The sequence below is a fragment of the Aspergillus pseudonomiae genome (assembly GCF_009193645.1).
Source record: "Aspergillus pseudonomiae strain CBS 119388 unplaced genomic scaffold BDV37scaffold_11, whole genome shotgun sequence".
NCBI classification, from domain to species: Eukaryota; Fungi; Ascomycota; class Eurotiomycetes; order Eurotiales; family Aspergillaceae; genus Aspergillus; species Aspergillus pseudonomiae.
In genome coordinates this window covers 449,940-470,436 of record NW_022476003.1, presented here as the reverse complement: position 1 = coordinate 470,436, position 20,497 = coordinate 449,940, and the positions used below count along the sequence as shown (strand labels likewise).

Sequence of the window (20,497 nt, the reverse complement as noted above, 5' to 3'; positions counted from 1 at the left end):
AAGTCTGACAATAAACTCCCGAAATACTCAAATCCGAATGTCGTTCCGTGTCCCCAACTCTGCGGCCACCGAGTTCTTCAGACCGGAATTGACTACTGTCGACATGCGACGATTAATCCTCTAAGCGGCCGACGGCTCATGTGTGAAGAGCTGAGAACTGCTGATGACGTGTTGGTGGATAAATTGTGTACGGGCTGTGAGAGACGCTCCATTCAACTTCTCTTGCCTCTTAGCTTCCTGCGGTAACCGAGCAATTCTCAACCGGCAAAAATACCTAGTCAGTATGACTATCACTATGGACACCAAAGTACGGACGTCTTTGCCAAAAACATGTTCTGTTTCTCCATATCTACTTCCTTTCTCTGGATTATAGGTTGTGAAGTAGCTGACGGTAAACAACTTCTAGTAGTATTCGGGCCAAATTGATCAGTCGTCGGTGAATGATTGGATGGTCAGCATCCGCGTTGAAACAATGTACTAAGTGGCGTCTGTAATAGACCGCACACCTCTTGTCTGTAGAGAGCAGGCATTATTATTACTATTTTCATTTTATCAGTCAATATCATGTTCAAGAAATATTATCAGTACTCGTGAAGCTGAAACTCGTTCCTGGTACGGAGAATGTGTCTATTTCCGCTGGAAATATAATGAAGCCAGAATACCACAGGCCGAGGAGAAAATCGCTGCGATATCCAAAGGGTTAACGCAACGATACGCATGGCCAGCTTTGAGGACGGGGATTTACCGAGGAAGAAGTTCATATAGTAATAGCCTACTATTTGGGTAAGAGAGCTTGTAAGAATAGGTCCGAGGAACATAGTGGACGTCCAGGCCATGTTAGTCAGAGAATAGGCTCTGGACATCCCACCATTGGGACCGAAGATAGCGGGTTGTGTTCTTTGTAGTTCTGCAACAACGCCTGAATTGGACGAAGTTAGTAATTCAACATACGAAATAAGAATAGAACCACAGATCAAAACATACTAGTCATTTCAATCACTCCACATCCGGTGAGTAGAGGTCGTGCAAAGCCCAAACCAAGCATAGAAGCCATGTAAACTGCCTGTCCCCTCTCGCCGGAGCCTATAAATGGTAGACCGTCAGGACCACAGGTGCCTAGAACCCAAAGTAAGAAAGCAGTAGCCAGAAATCCTAAACAAGTCGGACCGCTGGTTCCTATCCGATCCTTCATCCAGCCAGCGAAAGGGGAAAGCAATATTGCCGGCAGCTGCAGCTCCATAAACATCATGCTTGTCCGGGAGGAGTCCCAGCCAAAGGCTCGCGTCACATAGAGGGGCAAGGTAGTATCAAAGCTAACGAGAATAAGGGCATTGAATGCATGGCACGCCAAGGCAGTTAGAGCGCGAGGGTTGCTGAGAATAACCTTATAGAAGCTTTGGGTTGAGGATTCGGTCGTTCCGGATAAACACGAGGCAGGGTCGCCTTCCTGCCACGGTGTGTCTTCTTGTCTGCAGGGACCCGGTAAATGCCCAGGAAGTAGGTCAGAGGTCTCATCTGATATACTGGGATCGGATGTTGTGTCCGTAACATCTGTTGTTAGCCTAAGTGGACTTTCGATCATGACAAGCCGCATCATCATATCAAAAACGAGAAGAGCGATCGCCGTGAGCCAGGTCGGCCAGTATCCAACAAGCTTTATTAGTATTCCTGAGGTCGCCGGACCCACCACCAATCCAGACATGAAGAACATGGACGTCGTGGTAAATACACGGGATCTCTGTTCGTCCTCAACGAGGTCGGCCACGGTTGCAAATCCAATAATCCATGCTGCGTTACCAGCAATGCCCTGGATTATGCGCCCAAGGAAGAGCACCGGCACTATGACAGGAAGCGTACGAATTAGGTTTTCAGTGCGTATGGAGAGGAGTCAAAATGGCATACGTGATGTGGCAGCGGCGACGACAATCGTGCCCACGATCTCTCCGCCTAGAGAGACCAGCAGAGGTCCCTTTCGTGATGGAACAGAATCTGCCCAGGCCGCGATGATGGGTCCGGAAAAAAAGCAGACCAACGCATGGGCTGAAAAAACGGCTGAAGTGTATGTTTGTGTCAGGCTTGGATCGAGGTGAAGACGATCTTCAAGGATGTGTTGCAAGATGGGGACGATGAAGCTGTAGAGAAAGTTTTCTTGAAGGCGTCAACATATTACTGTGAGTCAGTCAGAACTCTGATACGCACCTGAGAAGAGAGCTAATGTGACACAAGATAGGATGAAAAAGTTCGATGAGCGCCATCGATAACCCGGAGGTTTTCCCCCGTTCAATAGCATTGTCGCGGAACGATGCGATCAAGGACAAACCGGTCCTGTTTTTGGCATTCCCACACCAAGTTAGAGATGAGGACAAAATGAAAACGAAAAGAAAGGCCAGTGGGGCTTGACTTAAAGTACAAGATAGGGGCAAGGGCGATCACACATGGGCAAGCAAAAAAGGGCTGGGTGGAGCACAAAAGTGGTTCAGGAAGCTGTCGAGGGAGAAACAAATGCGAAGCTGATTTCCTATGGCCTTGGCAAAATCCAAATAGAGGACGAGGGAATGTTCTTGGCCAGCTGTGGACTGGTAGCTGGGTGCCATACTGCAAGGGCGCGTAACCGACTTGATACGTCTGGCTTCTCGGAACTGTGGCTCAGCTGAGAAATGCACGATCATCGCGAACTCTCGACCCACTCCCGGCGATTTGGAATTAGCCTGACCCACCCCGGCAAAGAATGGGGAGACAGACACAAGAAAGAGTGTAGATCACTCTCAAGAAAGGCGATAATAACTAAGGAGTAGACGTGTGTGGGCAGTAGCTCAGCGAATAAATGGGTCCCAGTGCCTCCCCACAGATCGGGTTGCGCCTCTCAGAATACAATTCAGCTGCGCGCCAGACTAGTCAAGTGGATACTAGCTAGATCTTGGCCGAGATCTTCCAGTCTAAACACGGGCAAGAGTGGTCATTTTCAGTGTCAATTTCACAGATCCTAGTTCTATTCCTGTAAGCTCACCCAACCCCATTGAATCTCCTACTTCGATATACATCTCGTCCAAAGACCAATTTTCTATACCGATGTTCATACCGACAGAAATTGATCCCACGAGCTCTCTACTGCTTTTCGATCACGAGAGGGCTATACCCAAGCCAGGTCACTGCCTGCATTTCCTCGTCATCTTCCATGTCAACCTCTCTTTGTGGGTCCTCAATCTCATCGATTGTAACTCCGATCGTCTTCTCATCCCGCACCATTTGTTGGGCTTGTGCTTTCTCCCCTTCTTCGCCGACAAAGATTGACTGCCGATCCTGTCCTTGTAGGGCCTGCCGCATGCCCGGTCCCCTGCGAGGCAGCTGAATGGCCGGAATCTTGCCACTGGCGTAGTACTTTCTAACACGGTTCGCTCCCTGAATGAACAGGAGTGCTATTTCTGTCCCCTTCTTGGCGAGACTGTGTTTGGTTAACATTGCCTGTGGATCGTCGAGATATTCTGCGAGATAGCCCAACCCCAGGGAGAGTACCGTGCCAGCAACAGGCAGCATGCTGGCCTTGGGAGTGAGGATAGCTAGCAGGATCTGCGTAATACTGCTCTCCGGTATCCCAGTGGCTTTGTAGTCCAAAGGGATGCCACCATGCCTGCTCACCAGTCCGGCATAATCGATCGCAACCCATGCATCCATCACCTTCAGAGTGATTGTCGCGACCCCCGTATTGTCAATCGCGGTGGCATGGAAGAGCTTGACATATCGGTATGGATTGATGTAAATTCGCTTGCGAAAGTGCATGGGGACAATCAGCATCTCGATGAGAGCGCGAGCATCAATGCGCATCGTCCACTCTGGCCGCCAACCCCAACCATGGGTCTGATCGGCCTTGATACTCAAGTTCCCCGCCCAGTAAGTTCGGGGGGCGCCTTCCTTCTGCTGAATCTTGTCTCGCTCCGCCTCGGTCAAGTTGGGTTCCGGTACAGGTTTCTCTGTGCCTGGGACATACTGGCCGTCAACCACATTCTGCGCCACCCCCCCTACCTCCTCGCCTAGAGTCTGCCCGATGGTTTGGCTGGTTGGTCCCAAAACCCCGCCCAACGTCTTGCCCACCGTGGACGAGACCTTTTCAATTGGAACATGATGAGGCCTGTATGTCTGCAAGGACACATCATATATGCGGAGGTTGAGGTGGACGTAGGCCGCGAATCTGGGTACTCTTTGGTCCGCTATACGGGCTACTGGCAGGTAGACAGCGCGGACTGGGAATGTCAGATCGACCCAGAGAAATCGCTCGTCCTTGGTGGGCATTGGGACAGGGAGGAAGCAAACTTTGAATTTCTTTGTGCGTCTCTCGAACTCGAATGCGTCCCCTGTTGCATCCCAAATAATCTGTCGCCGCATTGATTTGGCGTCCGGTCCCACCATGCAATTCAGACGCTGCCATCGGACCTATTTGGTGCCATCATATGAAACAGACTGTTTGCCAGCCCGGGGATGAGACTCATATGGCAACAAGGGATCATCATTCCCCTTGTACGCCTCGTCATAAGAACGATTGGTAACCACTTCGAGCAGGGCAAATTTTTCAAATTGCTCCTCGTCGTCAAGATTGGCAACGTCGTTCTTGAGCACACTTCGATCAAACCAAACGATGCCTTCAGGGGGAGGAAGAGCCATGGCTGCCTGAGACAGGATCAATTTAATAACGTGCTTAGCAGGCTTGTTCGAGGGTGATTGCTTTGGTGTGGCTAGATGTCGAAGCCATTGGAAGCACTTAAATATGTCCTCTTCGCCTTCAATCTCGCTAATTATGGTAATATTCTGGTACGGAGAGAAGAAAGAGGGGAGGTCGTGTGATTAGAAGTACCATATGCAACCCACGTTACATCGCATTCCAAGAGGGGAGTACATTCAATATGATCTACAATGGGATTTCAGCCAGCCACCAAACCGATGCGGGTCGATCACGTTACCATATACGGATGATTCGAGATGCTGCAATCCAGGGACTAATTGGAACAACGCCTTTTGACCAACTCTATACTTCCTGGAAAATCTTAGTGCACGTCCTCGTCAACCAGGTTCTCCCTATCTGCAGTATGCCCAGAGGAAAGGATTCTGAAAACATTCACATTTCACCCCTGTCATCCTGTTGCATAGCATAGATTATGGCGTCTAGCACAGAACTATCCAGGTCATCAGACCTGGGGGCTCCGTGGGTATCCTGCCTTGTGGCTTGGTTTCAATGAGGGATTTAGGAATCTGGAAGAACTCTAAATGCGAGTCAAACTTCTAGGTGGGTGGGGTGAGGCGTGCATCTTGTTCTCGATCATCGGAACCACGCCATAGCATGGTATAATTCTATTCTCTCCCGGTAAAATGGAAACCGTCAACAAGCGAATGACGAGAACATTCCTCCTGGATGCGTTTGAATTACCGCACGAATGGGGAACTGACATATTATGGGGCTTGGGTGGAAGGAAACGGTGAAAGCTCCCCGGTTCTGCTGATTTAATCCATGGTTTGTCTCCCAGAATGACTGTGCTCAACCTAACACTCCAGGACTCGAAGTAAGTACTAGTATGTATAATGCGAGAAGCGGTCCATGCTTCGGGTGAATACGGCGCGGGCCGCAATTAGCTTCATAATTGCGGCCTCATGACGCCTTACAGCAACGGATCGGCAGTGGAAAGTATTTCAGCGTATTGGCACCCTGATAACCCCCATTGATTGGGCACGGGAGTACCTACGCCCTGGGCTGCAGGATTGACCAACATACAGCATTCAACCCCTAATTGGCCATTTTACTCAACTTCGTGCATTGTTCAGAAGTGGTGTCAGATGCGGGATTTGCCAAGGTGGTCTATGAGACATATCATATGCGAGCTTTGCTTTCCAGTTCATCATACAGCCCTGTCCATGTAGCCTCTCGCGTTGGGCCTTTAACTAAACTTTCAGCTAAGGGAGAAGGCGTAACATTCGGAATTCTCTTTCGGGCCAGATGTAGCTGCTTGTAGACATAATGAGAGCCTTAACACTGTTTAATCCCCCACGAGCTGTTCACCAGGCTCTGACTGGTAGTCTGCCACGTCTCTGCAAGGCTACGTATGGCATAACATATTGCTCGTGTCTGCCCGCTCACCCAAAGATTCATGTTGGAGTCTTGGCAGTGGGACTAAATCAGAACGATCATCGCTGGTGGTGAAAGCCATTTCGCCGGAGATGGTATGATGAAATACAGCTCACTGTTCTTCAATGGTGTTACATCCGGCATGGAAGCCTGGCCTTCATCCCGTATCAGCGGCGCGTGGCCATTACTATACTTGGCGCAGACCGGGTATTCAGAAAGCAGACGTGCCTATGGAACTCCGGAGATGGCTAGCTTTGTAGCGACACGACATATCCCATCATCCAGTTGGAGGTGCAGAGTTACAGATTGGAACGAAGCCGTAAATGGCTGCCATAATTGCCGTGTTCATCGTCAATGTCATAGGTCCTCACGTTATATGTGTAAAGTAGCTAAACGTTCATGGTATTGGCCACGTCCTTTCCTCCACCACATGAGGGTTATTTGCAACATCTGACCGACTCTCAATCGCTGTGTGTACCTCGATTCCCTGCAGCTCAATCTCCGAGCTCCCGCGACGGCTAGACTGCGTTGTCACTTCCCGGCTCTGGCTGGCCGTCCCCCCGTGTGGGTCGCTGATCTTGTGGAATCCATCGTGATTGTGCGTACCGCTTGTGTGGAAATATAATTTTGTGCCCGAATTAGACTGGCCTTTCGAGATGCTCTTGACGGTGCCGAGAAATCCGGCCAGGAGGGGTTTGAGGAGAGGGAGACAACCGCAGATAATGGCGACATCGAGTTCGAGCACCGTCCAGATCGACTCTTTGGCACTGGATGCTGCATTGGAAGTGGATTGATCAGTTCTGCTTTTACTTCATTTTGTTTCCTTTTCCCGGGGGTGGCTGGAGACTTACAAGCAAGGTCCGTGACAACAAAGTTGCGGAATTCAATAAGCCGCATCAGACTGAAAATACAGACCCTGCGCTAATCAGCCTCCAGTCACTGATGTTGTGCTGGATTGTAATATGGAAAACATACAGGCCTCCCAGCGAAAATACAATGGTCACTGCGATCTTTTGGCGCAGGGTGATCTTGAGTCGCCAGATGATCGGTACTGGCATAAGTAAAATCGTCACGTCCTCCACTAGGGCGATGCTTCCCATGGCTTGAAAGAATTTGGTCTGTCCGTGCATACAATGACCTCCTTGCAATGTTTTGTCGTAGTAGAATTGGACCGGATTGCACTGGAAGATGTTGACGAGCAATGCCACGGTGGCCCACAGAGCGATGAAGACGATGAGGCAATTGGAGAAGATACGAAAAGCAGGAACCGTGCCGAGGATGCGTTGGAGGAAAACAATGATTGAGATCTTGACGAACGCCATAGACGGCGCCCAGAATTTCTGAATCATCCATGAGCCCTAGTGGTGCGTTAGCTTGCGTCGCTGTGAGCGATGTCGCACGGGACAATAAGGGGTTATCACAAATTGAATGCGATGCCGCTCATCTGGGGGCAGAAGACTCGTTCGGACGCCCACCCCATTGAATGCCGCTGTTGACGAGTTGTGAGCAATAACTTCGAATATCTCCTCGAGATAGGAACTTACTATATACAACAAAGGCAGTGGCGCAGTAAGAAAGAATCAAGCCGATCCCCATTAAGAAATCCTCCAACCTCAGCCCTACTGTGGAGATGCGACAGGATACCAGCCGGAGAATATAAGTCAGGGTCGCGATGGCCGCACCCACGATGGGGACGACTGTGAGGACGTTTTTCCAGTATGTGTTTTCGATGGCCATCCTCGGGCACAGCTGGGAATGACCGCAAGGTCAACCTGAGAAGGGAAAATCCTGATGATCGGCGGTGTGCTACGATGGATCCTCTGAACCAGAGGAGCAGTCACTGAAACGTTTCAACAATCAGGTCTCTGGCTCAAAGGGATACCAGCCCGACATCCTGAAGCCAAGTGAGCCACTTGGAATGACAATCTTGGGGTGTGGTGTTGGATCTATAAGACTATTCCTTTTAATTTCTTCACCCCTCATCGAGAGGTTTGTCTCAAACCCTCGTTATTGAGTGGATGCCAAGTCCCTCAGACTTTGAACCTAAGACTAATGGCGTAAATTGGCCTCATTTCCATGGTACTTTAGCTTGGAATTCCGGCGCTGCGTCAACCGTGTTGTCCTTGACGGGCCTCCGGCAATCAACAAGTATTTCAATCCAACTGTACCGGATTTACCTGCTCTTTGAATCTTATCTGTTGTTTTATGTTAGAACTTAAAAATGGACAGCGTTGATCTGCCCTGAAAATGGCAGGGATCGGTTTCCAATCCACATTCCTCGTGGGTTGTCCGATCAGTGTGCCCCGAGGGAGCCCTAATTCGATCGTATGCTCTACGGGTTTTCTACCAAGCCACGCCGCACGGCAGACGGCATAGGGATTTATGAACTGTTTCAGATATTAACCGATAGAGTTCAATAGTTGGCGCAGGTGAGACACAAAAACCCATTGCCAGTGGGAACGCCTAATATGTTTTATATTGAGCCACGCGGCGAGAGGCCAGAAGAAATTCTTCGATGCAGTGTGGATCCACATTTTAGGATTTTCCTTCTTTTGGGCCTCTGTTCCTCTACCATTTTTCGCCCGTTCTTATTCCTATTAAGCTTGACTACCCTGCAGCCTGTGGTTAATTACAGAGCCTGGGCTAGGGGATGGCTCCACTCGGCGGGCCAGCACCTTTCGTTGTGATTGGATTCTCGTCACTTAAATTCCCGAAGAGAGACCGAAGCCCTAAGCAATTCAACACTGCTTAAGCTTGACCTCTACCACTAAAAGCTTAGTATGTATCCCTGATTCCCTTGGCTTATGTGCCATGGTTGGCTGGACGGACGTTCTCCGTGCTCCATACGGTTCCTACCCACCATCATACGAGAAAGCCTGTCGGATTAGACTACCCAACAAGGGATAGAGAGAGAATTCTGGGCGAAAGTGCAAAATGTGATCGGAAACAGCAGATTTCCGATCGCTGTCCTGAAACTAGTTTCCCAACAACCCGGCACTTCTGCAAGGGGTTGCCGCGGTGCCGGATTTTGAATAAAAAGCGAACACGATTCCTGTCTTGCTGATTACTTTCCTAGAACGGATACGATCTTCGCGGCCGGTTTAACATATCCACTGGTGTTTTCCCCTGTGCATGATCTCATCATCGTGTGGCAAGATGGCGCCTTCCACGTTCAAGAACTCTATTGTGCCACTGGCCGTTCACCTCTTGGGCGTTTCAGCCGGAACCTGTGACCTCGACAGCTTCAATGCCACCGTCGGCGGCCGTGTCCAGCCCTTGACACCCTTCTCCTTGCCCTGTTTCTCGAGCTATAATGGCACCGAAGTGGCGGTTAACGACGCGGCATGTGCGACTATCCAGAGCAACTACAGCGATCCGTACTTGCGAGCCAACTCCGCCAATGGATACATGAACAATCAGGTGGAGATGTGTGCCTCGGACCCGAGCGACCAGTGCTTGCTCGACAGCTCTGATCCGACCGATCCGTTGGCCTTTACCAACACAGTTTGCAATCAAGGTAACCTGCCCTCGTATTATCTCGAGGTGCAGCAGGCTAGCGATGCTGTGGAGGCTTTCAAGTTCGCCAGCTGCTCTGGAACCCGTCTATCGATCAAGAATAGTGGTCATGATTACCTGGGTCGTAGCAGTGGAAAGGGAACTCTCTCACTCTGGACACGCAACTTGCAGTCGAAGACTTACCACTCCAACTTCAAGCCCGAGGGCTGTAATGCTTGCGCCGCACCAGGAACCGCCGTCCCAGCTATCAGTATCGGGGCCGGTGTCAACTTCAACGAGGTCTATGCATTTGCCAACTCGCACAACGTCACATTTCTGGGTGGCTATGCGCCAACGGTGGGCGCCAGCGGTGGTTTCCTGCAAACCGCTGGTCATAGTATTCTGTCTCCTGTTTACGGTTTGGCCATCGACCGAGTAATCCAATTCAAGATGGTGACACCAGATGGCCAGTACCGCATCGCCAACGAATGCCAGAACCAGGATCTTTTCTGGGCTCTCCGTGGCGGCGGTGGTGGTACCTTCGGCGTTGTAATCGAGAGCACCCACCGGGTTGAACCTCAATTGAGCTTCGTTGCTGCCGTTATCAAATTCACCTCAAACTCTACCAATCTGTTGCCCTTCATGGATATCGTTGTCAACAACACCCTGAAGTGGGCCTCAGAAGGCTGGGGCGGTCACATCAGTGGAAGTAGCCTCATCAACGTGACTCCGTTGCTCTCTGTGGCCCAGGCAGAGGAGTCCCTCGCCGATGTGATTGCCTACGCGAAATCACAGGGCGGCTCTGCTACCGTTGAACAGTTCTCGTCCTGGTACGCCTTCTATGAAAAGTACGTCACTTCTAACGCGGTTAGCGTCGGAGTCACCCATTTTGCAGGCAGTCGTCTGGTGCCCAAGGCTGTCTTCGAAACTGCCGAGGGGCGCAAGAACCTGATGGACTTCTTCTCTCTCATCCAGTCCAAGGGACAAAGCCCCTACATCCCCATCGTCGGCCCGGTACTCTACAACTACGCGGCGAACTCCACCTCCGCGACTCCCGCCTGGCGTTCTGCCGTTTGGGAACTGGGGTCCGGTACTGCCTGGGCCTGGAATAGCACCCTGGAGACGCGCGAGCAGAAAATTGCCAGTCTGCAGAACATGACGGCAACTCTTGAGGAGATCACCCCAGGCAGCGGTGCCTACAGCTGCGAGGCCAACCCATTCACCGAAGATTGGCAGGAAGCGTGGTGGGGCGAGAACTACGAGCCCTTGTTGACTATCAAGAACAAGTACGATCCCAACCGGTTGCTGAACTGCTGGAAATGTATCGGATGGGAGGAATCTGATGCAAAGAGCTCCTGTTTCTCGGCCTTTAGCTAGAGGAGTCAGACCTTCTGTATATAGTGGTCGTTTCTCTGTGAATATGACGCATGAATGTAACATATATGTATACAGCTCAGAACAGGACCTGGCTTGGTGCACTGTTTAGGTTTAAACATAGTTAATCAACCCGATCTGCATACCAACAGCCCAGTATAGTAATGCTTGGTCCATCAATCACAATGTTGAATAAGGCATCATCATTTCGACTTCAGGACAGTAGTCATGAAGTGTGAAAAGGTAGTGGTAGAAATTTGAAGCTTGCAGGGATGTGCTCATTTATTCCAGTGCAAGTACCACCTAAAAAGGTTCTTCATTTCCTATGAAACAATATTGAGTAATCATATCCCCGCATATTTACCCAAGGATGGCTATTTACATCGTGCCATTAAGTCACACCTTCGTGCTCAGTTTCGTGTGATCTCTAGCTTTTTCAAAGCAAGTTGGCTGAAACAGCAATAGTTCATACCCCAAATGATGGGCTTCATTGTTTCGAACTACTTATGTGTCGCAGGAAATCAAATCCGAGACCGCTCAAGCATTTGACAGCCTAGTTGCCATTTGGCACCCTATGAGGCTGATTTGCGAAACCCAAGCAGATGCGTTCATCTCTCCTTTCCTGGATGTTTACATCCTTTGGTCAGCATCCGGCATTGAGATCTTTCATAGTAACGCTACGCCTCATTTCTTAACGTCATCATCGGTCCCAAGTACAAGTAAAGAGGTCAGGAAGCTTGGTTTTGCATAAGTTGTAAGGTAAATTGAAAGCTCTCGAACGACCAGTGTCGCCATGGAGTGAGGCTCGAAGGAAGCACCTTTCTGTATTATCAGGAGATTTCATGGTTTGTTTTAGTTAGGTAGGACGACATCCCGCAGAGGCATGATTTCTCTAAAACTCGTCCACACTGTATAGCAGCAACCATTGTGCTGTCGATTTCCGTAATACTATTCCTTGCAACACAGCAAGGCGCTCAGGGGCTGCTACAAAGAACTTGTGTCTGAACCCAGTTTGAGCTCATTCATGAATCGGGCATCTCGTCTCAATATTATCGACTGACCTAATGGAAATGTTTCAGCTAGAATCCTTTCCAGGCTTCGCTTTACTACACGTTCCGCAACATATAAGACGCCCTCATCACCATTCAAATCCACAATTTGGCTACCCAGTACACCTGCTAATCACAGCCTACTGCAAGTAATTGAACAACGATGGACTTCCCAGACGCCAAGCCTGCTGTCTTTGTCCTCATCGTCAACGAGGAAAAACAAATTTTACTTGGGCGAAGAAAGGTCGGCCCTCAAGAAGGTATATGTACCTTTGGCCTTTTTGCTGCCGTCCCAATGCGCTACACAGTATTTTCTATTCCCTTAACGACAGATATACTGATACCGGTCAGGCACCTTGTCCCCTCCCCTAGGCCCTTTCGCCCCCACCGAACTCAGGGTGTCTAATATAAAAAGTGTGGTTTCGAAGGAGACCGGTCTGGGCTTCAACTACACTTCCTTTGTACTGGTAGTTCACCTTTCGAGTGAGCTCCCGCAGAGCAAGGACTATTTTCCTACGTGGGTAGGGGTCAAACTCCATCATGCGATTGGTCAGAAGGAGCCCATGGTACGACATACACCTAACAGATGGCTTGTCATTTTGTCCTATTTTTTCACGGAAAGATATATTCCTATTCTTTGTGGGTGCTGACAGCGCGATGGCAGACTCCTGAAAGCAGTGCATACGAAAGTTGGAAATGGGTAAGCAAGGACGAGCTTGAGAGGTTGTACGAAGAATATAAGGCTGCTGAGGAAGACGGGAAGATAGACGATTTCAAGGGAGAGATATTATGCCTCACCTTGCGAGTACTGCTAAAGAATCAAGGTCGTGGCACCCACAGTATCAACCACTTGTTTGATATTCCTTCTGCCTACCCCTCGTTGGATTCCTCAGGCCTGTATTAAACATCTAGCGTGAACATAGCATCTAGATCAACTTCTCTAGTCCCGGCGTCTCGCCAATTCTAAAAACGTACTTAACCGCACTCGCTTTTCCATCCTTCAAGTCCTTCATCGCCCCCTCAACCCCCAACAAGCCACCTTCTCTGATTTCAAATGGATGACTCTCCAACTCACCCGTCTGCAGTGCCCTCGTGAACCACCGACAGAACACGAAGCACAGATCACGGCAATCGTCAATACCACCGATCTGGTGGGCTGAACTGACCCAAGTGTTCGACGCAACCGCGGGAGAAACATCGGGGGGGCTCATGAGTACATAATTAATGTTGCCACCAGGGTTCATGACAGAACGCAGCACAGTAGTACTATCCTCCGTAACAATTGTGTCTAGGGCATGATTTGCCGGGAGATCGTTGGCACCAGTGGATGAGCGCAGAGCATGGCGAATGCCAGCGACGGTTTTCTCGGGGCCGTCCCGATAATCCACAACTACGTCGCCCTTACTTTCATCCAGGAACTTCCGGATGTAATGGGCGCCCTTTCCGGCGATCGCAATAATCGGGTGGATGTTGCTGAGTCTGGCGAACTTGATCGCGTAGGACCCGACTGCCGTGCTTGCACCGTAGACAATAAACGGCGTCGTGGCGCTGGGGGATTTACCTTTCGCTGCTGGGGACCAGGGGAATTGAAATCCGAGGTGATGGTAGAGAGATACAACTGCCGTGAGACCGGCTAGGGGGATGGTTGCGGCCTCTGTTGGGAATTAACATACTACAATCACGACAAGATGGAAAGAGAGCACAACAGGGGTTTGATATACCTTCGAATGAAATCTTCTCTGGTAAATGGAACGTGGTATGGCTCCATGCAACCGCATACTCGGCATAACTGCCTCCAGGCGCTAGCATTTCGTGAAAAGCTCCGACTCGATCACCGGGCTGCAGAAGGCAACAAGACATCTATTAATTCCGAACAATCACCAGTCTTGGGATTAAAGGGACAGAACTCACCCGAAATTCGACCACGTTTGTTCCCACCTTTTCGACCACACCAGCTATATCATCGCCTTGATTTACTCCCTCTCGGACTTTCTCGTAGCGCTCAAAAAACGGTTGCTCCTCGCTGTGCGCAAGATCCGGCACTTTCCAATCCTTGGGGTTCGATCCGGAGACGACGACACGGATCAGGACCTGGTCGTCATTAATCTCGGGGACCGCCGACTCAATCAGCTTGGTCCTGCAGTCGTGAAGATTGATGATTTCTTTCATCCTGTTGGGTGCCAAAAGCAGCTGGCGTTTGAATGCACAGGTTCGCTTCGTTGCCCTCTCCGGACGAGTTCCGCCGGATTCCCAGAGATATTTAACTCAACGGATATAGGGGCTCCCATGACTGCCGAAGTTCATCTGGTATCGTCGCTAATGACTCGTGCAGGACATTATTAATCAGGGTGGACCCTCTGCGGTTGATTTTGACGTCACGGGTTGTGGAGGTTGAGCGGATCGAGGAGTTGGAGAGATCTAAGCCGGTGGCCTGTCATTATGTTTCGAGCATGCCGGTATTGCTGGGTGGTTGTGATGACAATGGAATGGTATTTGAATTGCGATTATATCTGAGCAGGATACAAAAGACTGACGGGCTCTTCCATAGAATCGGGAAGCTATACAGAGGGTTGCGTTCGTATATAAAATGCCGTCGGCCCGATACGAGTGGATCTCGGCAGTTGCTCGGGACCCGGAAGCTGCAGGATCCGTGAAGACTTTTATCTTATCGCGTGTGGAAGGGAATATAAGCATGAAGATGACGATGGAGCCCCCTGTTGGACTGGATCTCGGTCTCTCTCAAAGACTAGGAACAAAGCTACATAACAATAGGCAACATCAATGATGCTTGACAGATTGACAATCCTTGGAAGACCCGGTCTCAGCAGCTCTAGACTGCAACTCAATGACACGGTTGTCTTCCCCGTCGCGGTCTAGATTGGATATCGCTGTTTGCAGTTCTCAGGGTAATGGTTTACCAAGAGCTCACAGGTCATGCTATTGGTGGTAGCTTTTTCCACGACGTCCAAGCTATAGTCTGTAAATTCGTACGAACCTATATTAGCCATTGATGTTGACTGAAGGGACAGTTGTCTGACTTGTCTTCTTCTTTCGGATATCTGTTCCAAGGTTCGGGTGGTGTTTAAATACAGCAAACTATCAAACCTTCTCATTTCCATGGTCTGGACACACCCAGATCGCTCTATAATGCTGTACACATTCTCGCCTGTTCGTCAGTCTATAAAAGAGAACGAGGATTCCAACCCTACCCTCTCTATTCTGCATTGTAGTTCTTTTCACATACACACATTAAAAGGATCTCGAAGCAAGAGGAAAACAACCATGAACCTCAAGACCATCCTAGCCCTCTGCGCCATGGCCAGCATGGCCACCGCCGCTCCAGCAGGAGATTTAGAAAAGAGAGATTGCCCTGCTGGCAAGAAACGATTTTGCTGCGACACTTTTTTCCCCGTCAATATCCTTTTCGTCCGTGCGGTTGGGACCAACTGCGCACGTAAGTTACCGGAACGTGCCTCTCCAATGAGATGGAACTGACTTCTGTAGTCCAACAGAGCATAATCGGAAACTGTCCGTCGGGACAAGTACAGGGTTGTTGCGCCAGCAACCTTCCTCTCGTAAGTTATTCCTTTTTGAACAGTGAAGGTGCCTGCTGACTTGACTCAGAGTGGTGGGAGTCTTGCTTGTACCGCGTTGTAATCGTCGCCATTTCTACTGTTATGCAGCAAGTCTATGTTTGTGCTCAATTTCCTCGTTTAATTTCAGTAGGGGCGGTTTCAGGTGCAGAAACGACAGCCAGAAAAACTACGTTGTACTGTCCGTTATGGGCCAAACTAAAAGTCCTGACATTTGTATATTCAAAGTTCTTCAATCGCTTGCAATTTATCATACTTGGGAGGCTCCTTCGCGAAAGCAATCAATGTCCTTTGTCGCATAAGCTCCGACAACAAGATGAGCAATGACAGAGTAGAGAAACTCGCTAACACTAGCGCCATTATGTCCTCCCTTCAAGACTGAAGATGTCCCAGTCACTCCTCCAACACAGATTTGTGGAAACGAGAGACATCACCCGTGTAGACCACACACCAACACTCAAGCAGAGGATGTAATATGGAGAATCGCTGGGTTTCCCGAATCCTTCGACCAAACCTCAATTCTGCCAAACTTTGTTCCTAAGAATATAGAAAAATTTCCATCTTCATTGGCCCCCTTACAAGCAGGTGTAACATCGATGACCCCCATATTCGCATAGGCAGGGACCTCAATCTCCGCAAATACGTCACCCGACTCTGGGGCGTTCTCTCCGGTAACCGTATCCTCGTCCCAGTCGGAAGAGAGCGCCTGGGCTACCGTGACGTTGACAGGTGCCTGGAGGGGCTTTGTGAAGGCGGGGAACTGGACCGTGCATGATGTGATGGAGGCAGCCGGGACAGGAAGTTGGAATGCGACCAGAGAGCGTATATAGGCCAGTCCACCGGTGTTGGCCTGGAGCGTGCCATCATGACCCAGCGTACATTTGTAGCAGTTACGATCGGGACATGTAGGGCAGCTTACGGTCGAACGGAGAATGGTAGAATCCTTCGTTGCAGGGGTATCGATTGCAAAGGATGAAATGATTAGACTCGTGAACACAGTGAGAGCTGTGCAGAGTCGAGGAGTTGTGAGATGCATTTCTTTTACAGGATACTTTGATCGATGTTTTGTTTGAAAAGTGAAAAGGGGCTAAAAGAGGGATTGATAGATGTACAAGAGCAGTATATTTATATAGACATATATGTAGCAACAAATGTTACGTTGTTTCTAGAAGTAGTGTAACTTTTCTGATGCGGCGCGAAGATAGACCTGAGGTTGCGAACCACGAGGTTCTTGATAAAGGCACACCACGCGATTACACTTACTCTGGTGGCAATTAACCTGTCATATGTCCCCAATCAATCTGCAGACACCTGAGCCTATTTTAAGACAAATACGAAGGGGAAGATGTTCCCATCTGCACGGTGGCGAATAGATGGATTGTGCTATTTTGATATACGAGTCTTGAGCCAATCATACACGGCAGTCACAACCTGATAGAAGGCAACTCACCGCCAGAATATAAGACATATAGCACACTCGCAGATGGTACAGCATCGTCATGAGTGAGACCATTCGAACACATGTGCTCTAACGGATCCCTTCCTCGCTCCTGGCACTTTCCCTTTGGCCCATGACAAGCGAACTCAAAGGTAGCGCGATGACGTGTATGTCTATACGAGTCTACAATCTATCGATAGTTTAGAACCTCAGGATTGCTCTACAGCGAGAAGCCATAATTGACGCAAGGCACACTAGTCCCGCCCCTCTTAAGTAGGAAAATCAAGCACATAAACAATTCGCTTTGGCAATATGAGTTTAACTTAATGAAAGGGATCACTCATCATCGCTTTCCTCTTCCTCCTCTTCCTCCTCTTCCTCGCTATCTTCCTCTTCGCCGGTGAATGTATTAGGCCTAAGTGCTGGTCGGCTTTTCACTTGACAAGACGCAATGGCCAAGAGGAGATCATTATCTCCTTTGTTCGAAGCAGCCCCCTCCAAAAGCTCCTTATAATCGTGTCCAATTTCCTCTACAATGGCTAAAAGCATATTCTTCGGAAGATACCTCCCTGGGGTACCCCAGAAGGGCTTGCCGATCTCGTTCTTGAGAGTAGGTAGAGCTCCCCCCCCTGTGTTATGCCCCCATGCTCGCCGCAAGACCTGGACGCAATAATGGTAGTAAAGATATCTCGCCGCCGGCCGGAAACTTGTCCGGAATTGAAGCCGTTGGCCATCTAGATCTCGCCATGTCTTTGCATGATAGGCCGAAATTCGTTTATCAAGCCTGTCCCAAGACAAATCAATGACTTTAATTTTGTATTCTCTAGTTTCTCGCTGTATCCAAGCGAGAAGCTCTTCTATCGCTGGTCTTTCAGTAAGGTCTGGCACGATGACCAGCTTTCCCGCATCGAAAACACGTTCAATGCCGTTAAATAGGAGAAGGCCATTCTTGGTTGAGAACAACTCTGGGGGTCGCTTCCTCCCGAATATTGCATCCATGGCATCTTGGCCATGCATATATGGAAAGAGGTGAGCAGCTTGGATGTCGGTGTCCATGCACCATTCGCCAAGTACTGGGCACCATAGATAATCTTCCGTCTCATGCTTTGCATTTCCCACGGCTATTAACTCATTTCGAAATGCTGATTGTGTCCCAGGATCTCGCTTTCCTGCTCCAGTGGACATGATTCCGAGTCCCATCTTACTTGTTGTAAACAATCTCATGAACAGGGCCCTGAAGCGCCGCTTTTTACCCTTTTCCTCGCCATCTTCCTTTCGTTTTTTGTAGACCATTGTTTCCGTCTGCTGAGCCTTGACTGTTTGCATGATAGAGTTCGCGGCATCAGTTTTCTCCCAATCTGACTGGGGGCCGGTAAAGTCTCTCAGCGAGATCTTTCGTTCAACCTCGGCCTTCCGTAAGACGAGATTTGCCACGTACTCGGACTGAGCCCAGAATGTTGCGTTGAATGACCCCTGGGCCTTGAGCTTTTTTCGGTTCATATTGATAAGCCCCTGTAGGTCGGCGCGTTGACTCTCTAGTTCCGGGCTATCCGCCCGCCTTTTGGAGGGATTCATAGTAATTTTGGGTTTCGGTAAGTTAGCTTTGGGTGTGCTGTATGCTGTAGCAAATAGAGGTTGTTTCTCCAGTATGGAATATGAATTTTGGGTTGGATAGAGCTTTCGCAAATGTATCTTAGAGTAGTCGGATGAGTAGTTTGCAACGCAGATTTTTAAGAATCAAGCTATGACTCAGACGGAAGGTATGACTGAGATTTACAAATTTGATGTGTAACTGAAGCATCATCGCTACGTAGGTGATATCGTATCTCAAGATTCCGTCATTATTACTACAGGTTGCGAAGCGCGTGAGGTAAAAGAAGATATATAAGCAAAGACCAGATAGCGTATTAGAAACATGTTGCACATTCCTTCATTTCTTCAAAGCTCATTCTTACTCTTCATAGGCCTTAAATTCAATTGAATTGATAGTATTATAGGCCCGGACAGTAAGCAACGTTATATGTGAAGCTTTCCCGCGCAGCGAATTGATACTTGCAAAATGTCTCACAAGAAAAGACCCGATAAGCATTCCACACATAGGCTCTTCTTCCATCCATAGCCGGTTGAGCCGCTTAGATATACTCGGCTCCCAAGTCAACAGTTAGGGTTAAGTCACTTTCATCTTAAATGCACCCTAGGGGATCTCGCCAAGAGGAAAGCGAACCCACGTCGTCTCTGGCACCATCAGGCCAGATGAACCAGCATAAAAGGCAACAAATGCGCAAATGACGGTAAAGGCACCACCGGCTTTGTTGACCTTCACACTTTGCGCGGGATGCTCAGTTGCAATGAAGTTGGCAATGCTCAACAGCAGATAGGCAATGATCAGGAAGAAGAAAACGAGAATGATAGACAGGTTCGTTCTCAAGGCCGCAAGAAGGAAGAGTACGGTCAGGAAGCACCACAGTATCAGATAAATGCCGATGGCGAACGTGTATGCGCGTTCGTCTCCGTTATACTGCCCTTTTATATCCAGAGAGGGAATGAGAAACATTGCGTAGCTGAGCCAAAAGGCGGAGTAGGAACAATGGACGGTGCAACCAAAGGTGTTTCCGACGCGGAACTCGAAGATGCCGGCGACAAACTGGGCACCACCGCCAAAGAAAATGGCTAGTCCGAAGGCAGCTTGGTTAGGCCCAACTTTGCCTTGAGGGTTGGAATGAGGCAGTCTGAATGCAAGCATCAATGTCAGTGGTTGCATGTATGACATAGACATATTCACCTACCCTGCGCCGCATTCATAGAGCCCAAGGACGAACGTTGTCAATGCGAAAGCTAAAAGACCCAAGGGACCAGGATTTGCGAGTTTCTGATATGGTGGTAAAGGCACCTGTGAAACAGTACGGATGTGGGCTTCGTGTTGGGGGAGAGATGCCACGGCGCCATGTTCATTGTGATAGGTAGATTGTCTCTCTTTTTGGAGATGGAATTGTGACGAGCCAGACTCAGCGGTATCCATCGCGGTTGGATTCGCTTCTCGTGTAGCGGACATATTGGTCAAAAGGGTGAACAACGATTGAGTGTCAACAGGTAGAGAAGGCTCAGACAGAGAAGTCCAGAACTAATCGTGAATTCGTAAAAAGGGGCCTCCGTGTTTCTGGGGAAGGTATTTTATACCCCAAACTCCAGGGCTGGAACCCCATACTGATCGGCAGCATTCCTTACAACCGAGAGACCCTCCTCATCACCGACTTAAACTCAATGCTGAAGCTCTACCAGGGGAGAGTAAATTTGGGGTACAACTATAATTCTCATTCAAAGATCATGAACTACACATTTGGCCACCAGGGTATTCTCCACTTCGCTACTGCTCAATAGAGCTTTACCATGTTACTAATCCAGCTAATCAAATCGCCACACGAGATGATTAGGTTCATTA

The 20,497-nt window shown here is 49.3% G+C and overlaps 10 protein-coding genes across 10 annotated transcripts; 3 read left to right on the top strand and 7 right to left on the bottom strand.

Annotated features, from left to right (window-relative positions):
* Positions 1–581: 581 nt before the first annotated feature.
* On the bottom strand, positions 582–2,290 carry BDV37DRAFT_280041 (major facilitator superfamily domain-containing protein; the record flags this gene model as incomplete). Its single annotated transcript, XM_032086470.1, has 4 exons — positions 582–919; positions 985–1,839; positions 1,903–2,148; positions 2,200–2,290. The coding sequence occupies 4 exons, from the start codon at positions 2,288–2,290 to the stop codon at positions 582–584; spliced, it is 1,530 nt and encodes a 509-aa protein (XP_031944827.1).
* An 815-nt stretch (positions 2,291–3,105) lies between these two features.
* On the bottom strand, positions 3,106–4,380 carry BDV37DRAFT_280040 (uncharacterized protein; the record flags this gene model as incomplete). The annotated part of the gene is made up of 1 exon (XM_032086469.1): positions 3,106–4,380. One exon carries the CDS (start codon positions 4,378–4,380, stop codon positions 3,106–3,108), a length of 1,275 nt encoding a protein of 424 aa, XP_031944826.1.
* Positions 4,381–6,506: 2,126 nt separating this feature from the next.
* Positions 6,507–7,846, bottom strand: BDV37DRAFT_290778 (uncharacterized protein; the record flags this gene model as incomplete). Its single annotated transcript, XM_032088803.1, has 5 exons — positions 6,507–6,883; positions 6,961–7,025; positions 7,085–7,290; positions 7,328–7,467; positions 7,654–7,846. 5 exons carry the CDS (start codon positions 7,844–7,846, stop codon positions 6,507–6,509), a joined length of 981 nt encoding a protein of 326 aa, XP_031944825.1.
* A 1,362-nt stretch (positions 7,847–9,208) lies between these two features.
* Positions 9,209–11,107, top strand: BDV37DRAFT_290776 (uncharacterized protein). The gene has a single exon (XM_032088802.1). It carries the CDS (start codon positions 9,242–9,244, stop codon positions 10,979–10,981), a length of 1,740 nt encoding a protein of 579 aa, XP_031944824.1. The 5' UTR covers positions 9,209–9,241; the 3' UTR covers positions 10,982–11,107.
* A 1,083-nt stretch (positions 11,108–12,190) lies between these two features.
* BDV37DRAFT_280037 (uncharacterized protein) lies at positions 12,191–12,931 on the top strand (the record flags this gene model as incomplete). The annotated part of the gene is made up of 3 exons (XM_032086468.1): positions 12,191–12,287; positions 12,379–12,593; positions 12,692–12,931. 3 exons carry the CDS (start codon positions 12,191–12,193, stop codon positions 12,929–12,931), a joined length of 552 nt encoding a protein of 183 aa, XP_031944823.1.
* Positions 12,857–14,510, bottom strand: BDV37DRAFT_19165 (zinc-binding alcohol dehydrogenase family protein). The gene is made up of 3 exons (XM_032079684.1): positions 13,939–14,510; positions 13,749–13,866; positions 12,857–13,681 (listed from the first exon to the last, which is right to left on the bottom strand). Exons 1-3 carry the CDS (start codon positions 14,194–14,196, stop codon positions 12,954–12,956), a joined length of 1,104 nt encoding a protein of 367 aa, XP_031944822.1. The 5' UTR covers positions 14,197–14,510; the 3' UTR covers positions 12,857–12,953.
* Positions 14,511–15,309: 799 nt separating this feature from the next.
* On the top strand, positions 15,310–15,684 carry BDV37DRAFT_280035 (uncharacterized protein; the record flags this gene model as incomplete). Its single annotated transcript, XM_032086467.1, has 3 exons — positions 15,310–15,481; positions 15,532–15,602; positions 15,652–15,684. 3 exons carry the CDS (start codon positions 15,310–15,312, stop codon positions 15,682–15,684), a joined length of 276 nt encoding a protein of 91 aa, XP_031944821.1.
* A 135-nt stretch (positions 15,685–15,819) lies between these two features.
* BDV37DRAFT_241050 (uncharacterized protein) lies at positions 15,820–16,869 on the bottom strand. Its single transcript, XM_032081134.1, has one exon. It carries the CDS (start codon positions 16,654–16,656, stop codon positions 16,078–16,080), a length of 579 nt encoding a protein of 192 aa, XP_031944820.1. The 5' UTR covers positions 16,657–16,869; the 3' UTR covers positions 15,820–16,077.
* A 525-nt stretch (positions 16,870–17,394) lies between these two features.
* Positions 17,395–18,633, bottom strand: BDV37DRAFT_280033 (HNH endonuclease signature motif containing protein; the record flags this gene model as incomplete). The annotated part of the gene is made up of 1 exon (XM_032086466.1): positions 17,395–18,633. The coding sequence occupies one exon, from the start codon at positions 18,631–18,633 to the stop codon at positions 17,395–17,397; it is 1,239 nt and encodes a 412-aa protein (XP_031944819.1).
* Positions 18,634–19,248: 615 nt separating this feature from the next.
* BDV37DRAFT_290772 (acetate uptake transporter family protein) lies at positions 19,249–20,110 on the bottom strand (the record flags this gene model as incomplete). The annotated part of the gene is made up of 2 exons (XM_032088801.1): positions 19,249–19,787; positions 19,845–20,110. 2 exons carry the CDS (start codon positions 20,108–20,110, stop codon positions 19,253–19,255), a joined length of 801 nt encoding a protein of 266 aa, XP_031944818.1. The 3' UTR covers positions 19,249–19,252.
* Between the last annotated feature and the right edge of the window lie 387 nt (positions 20,111–20,497).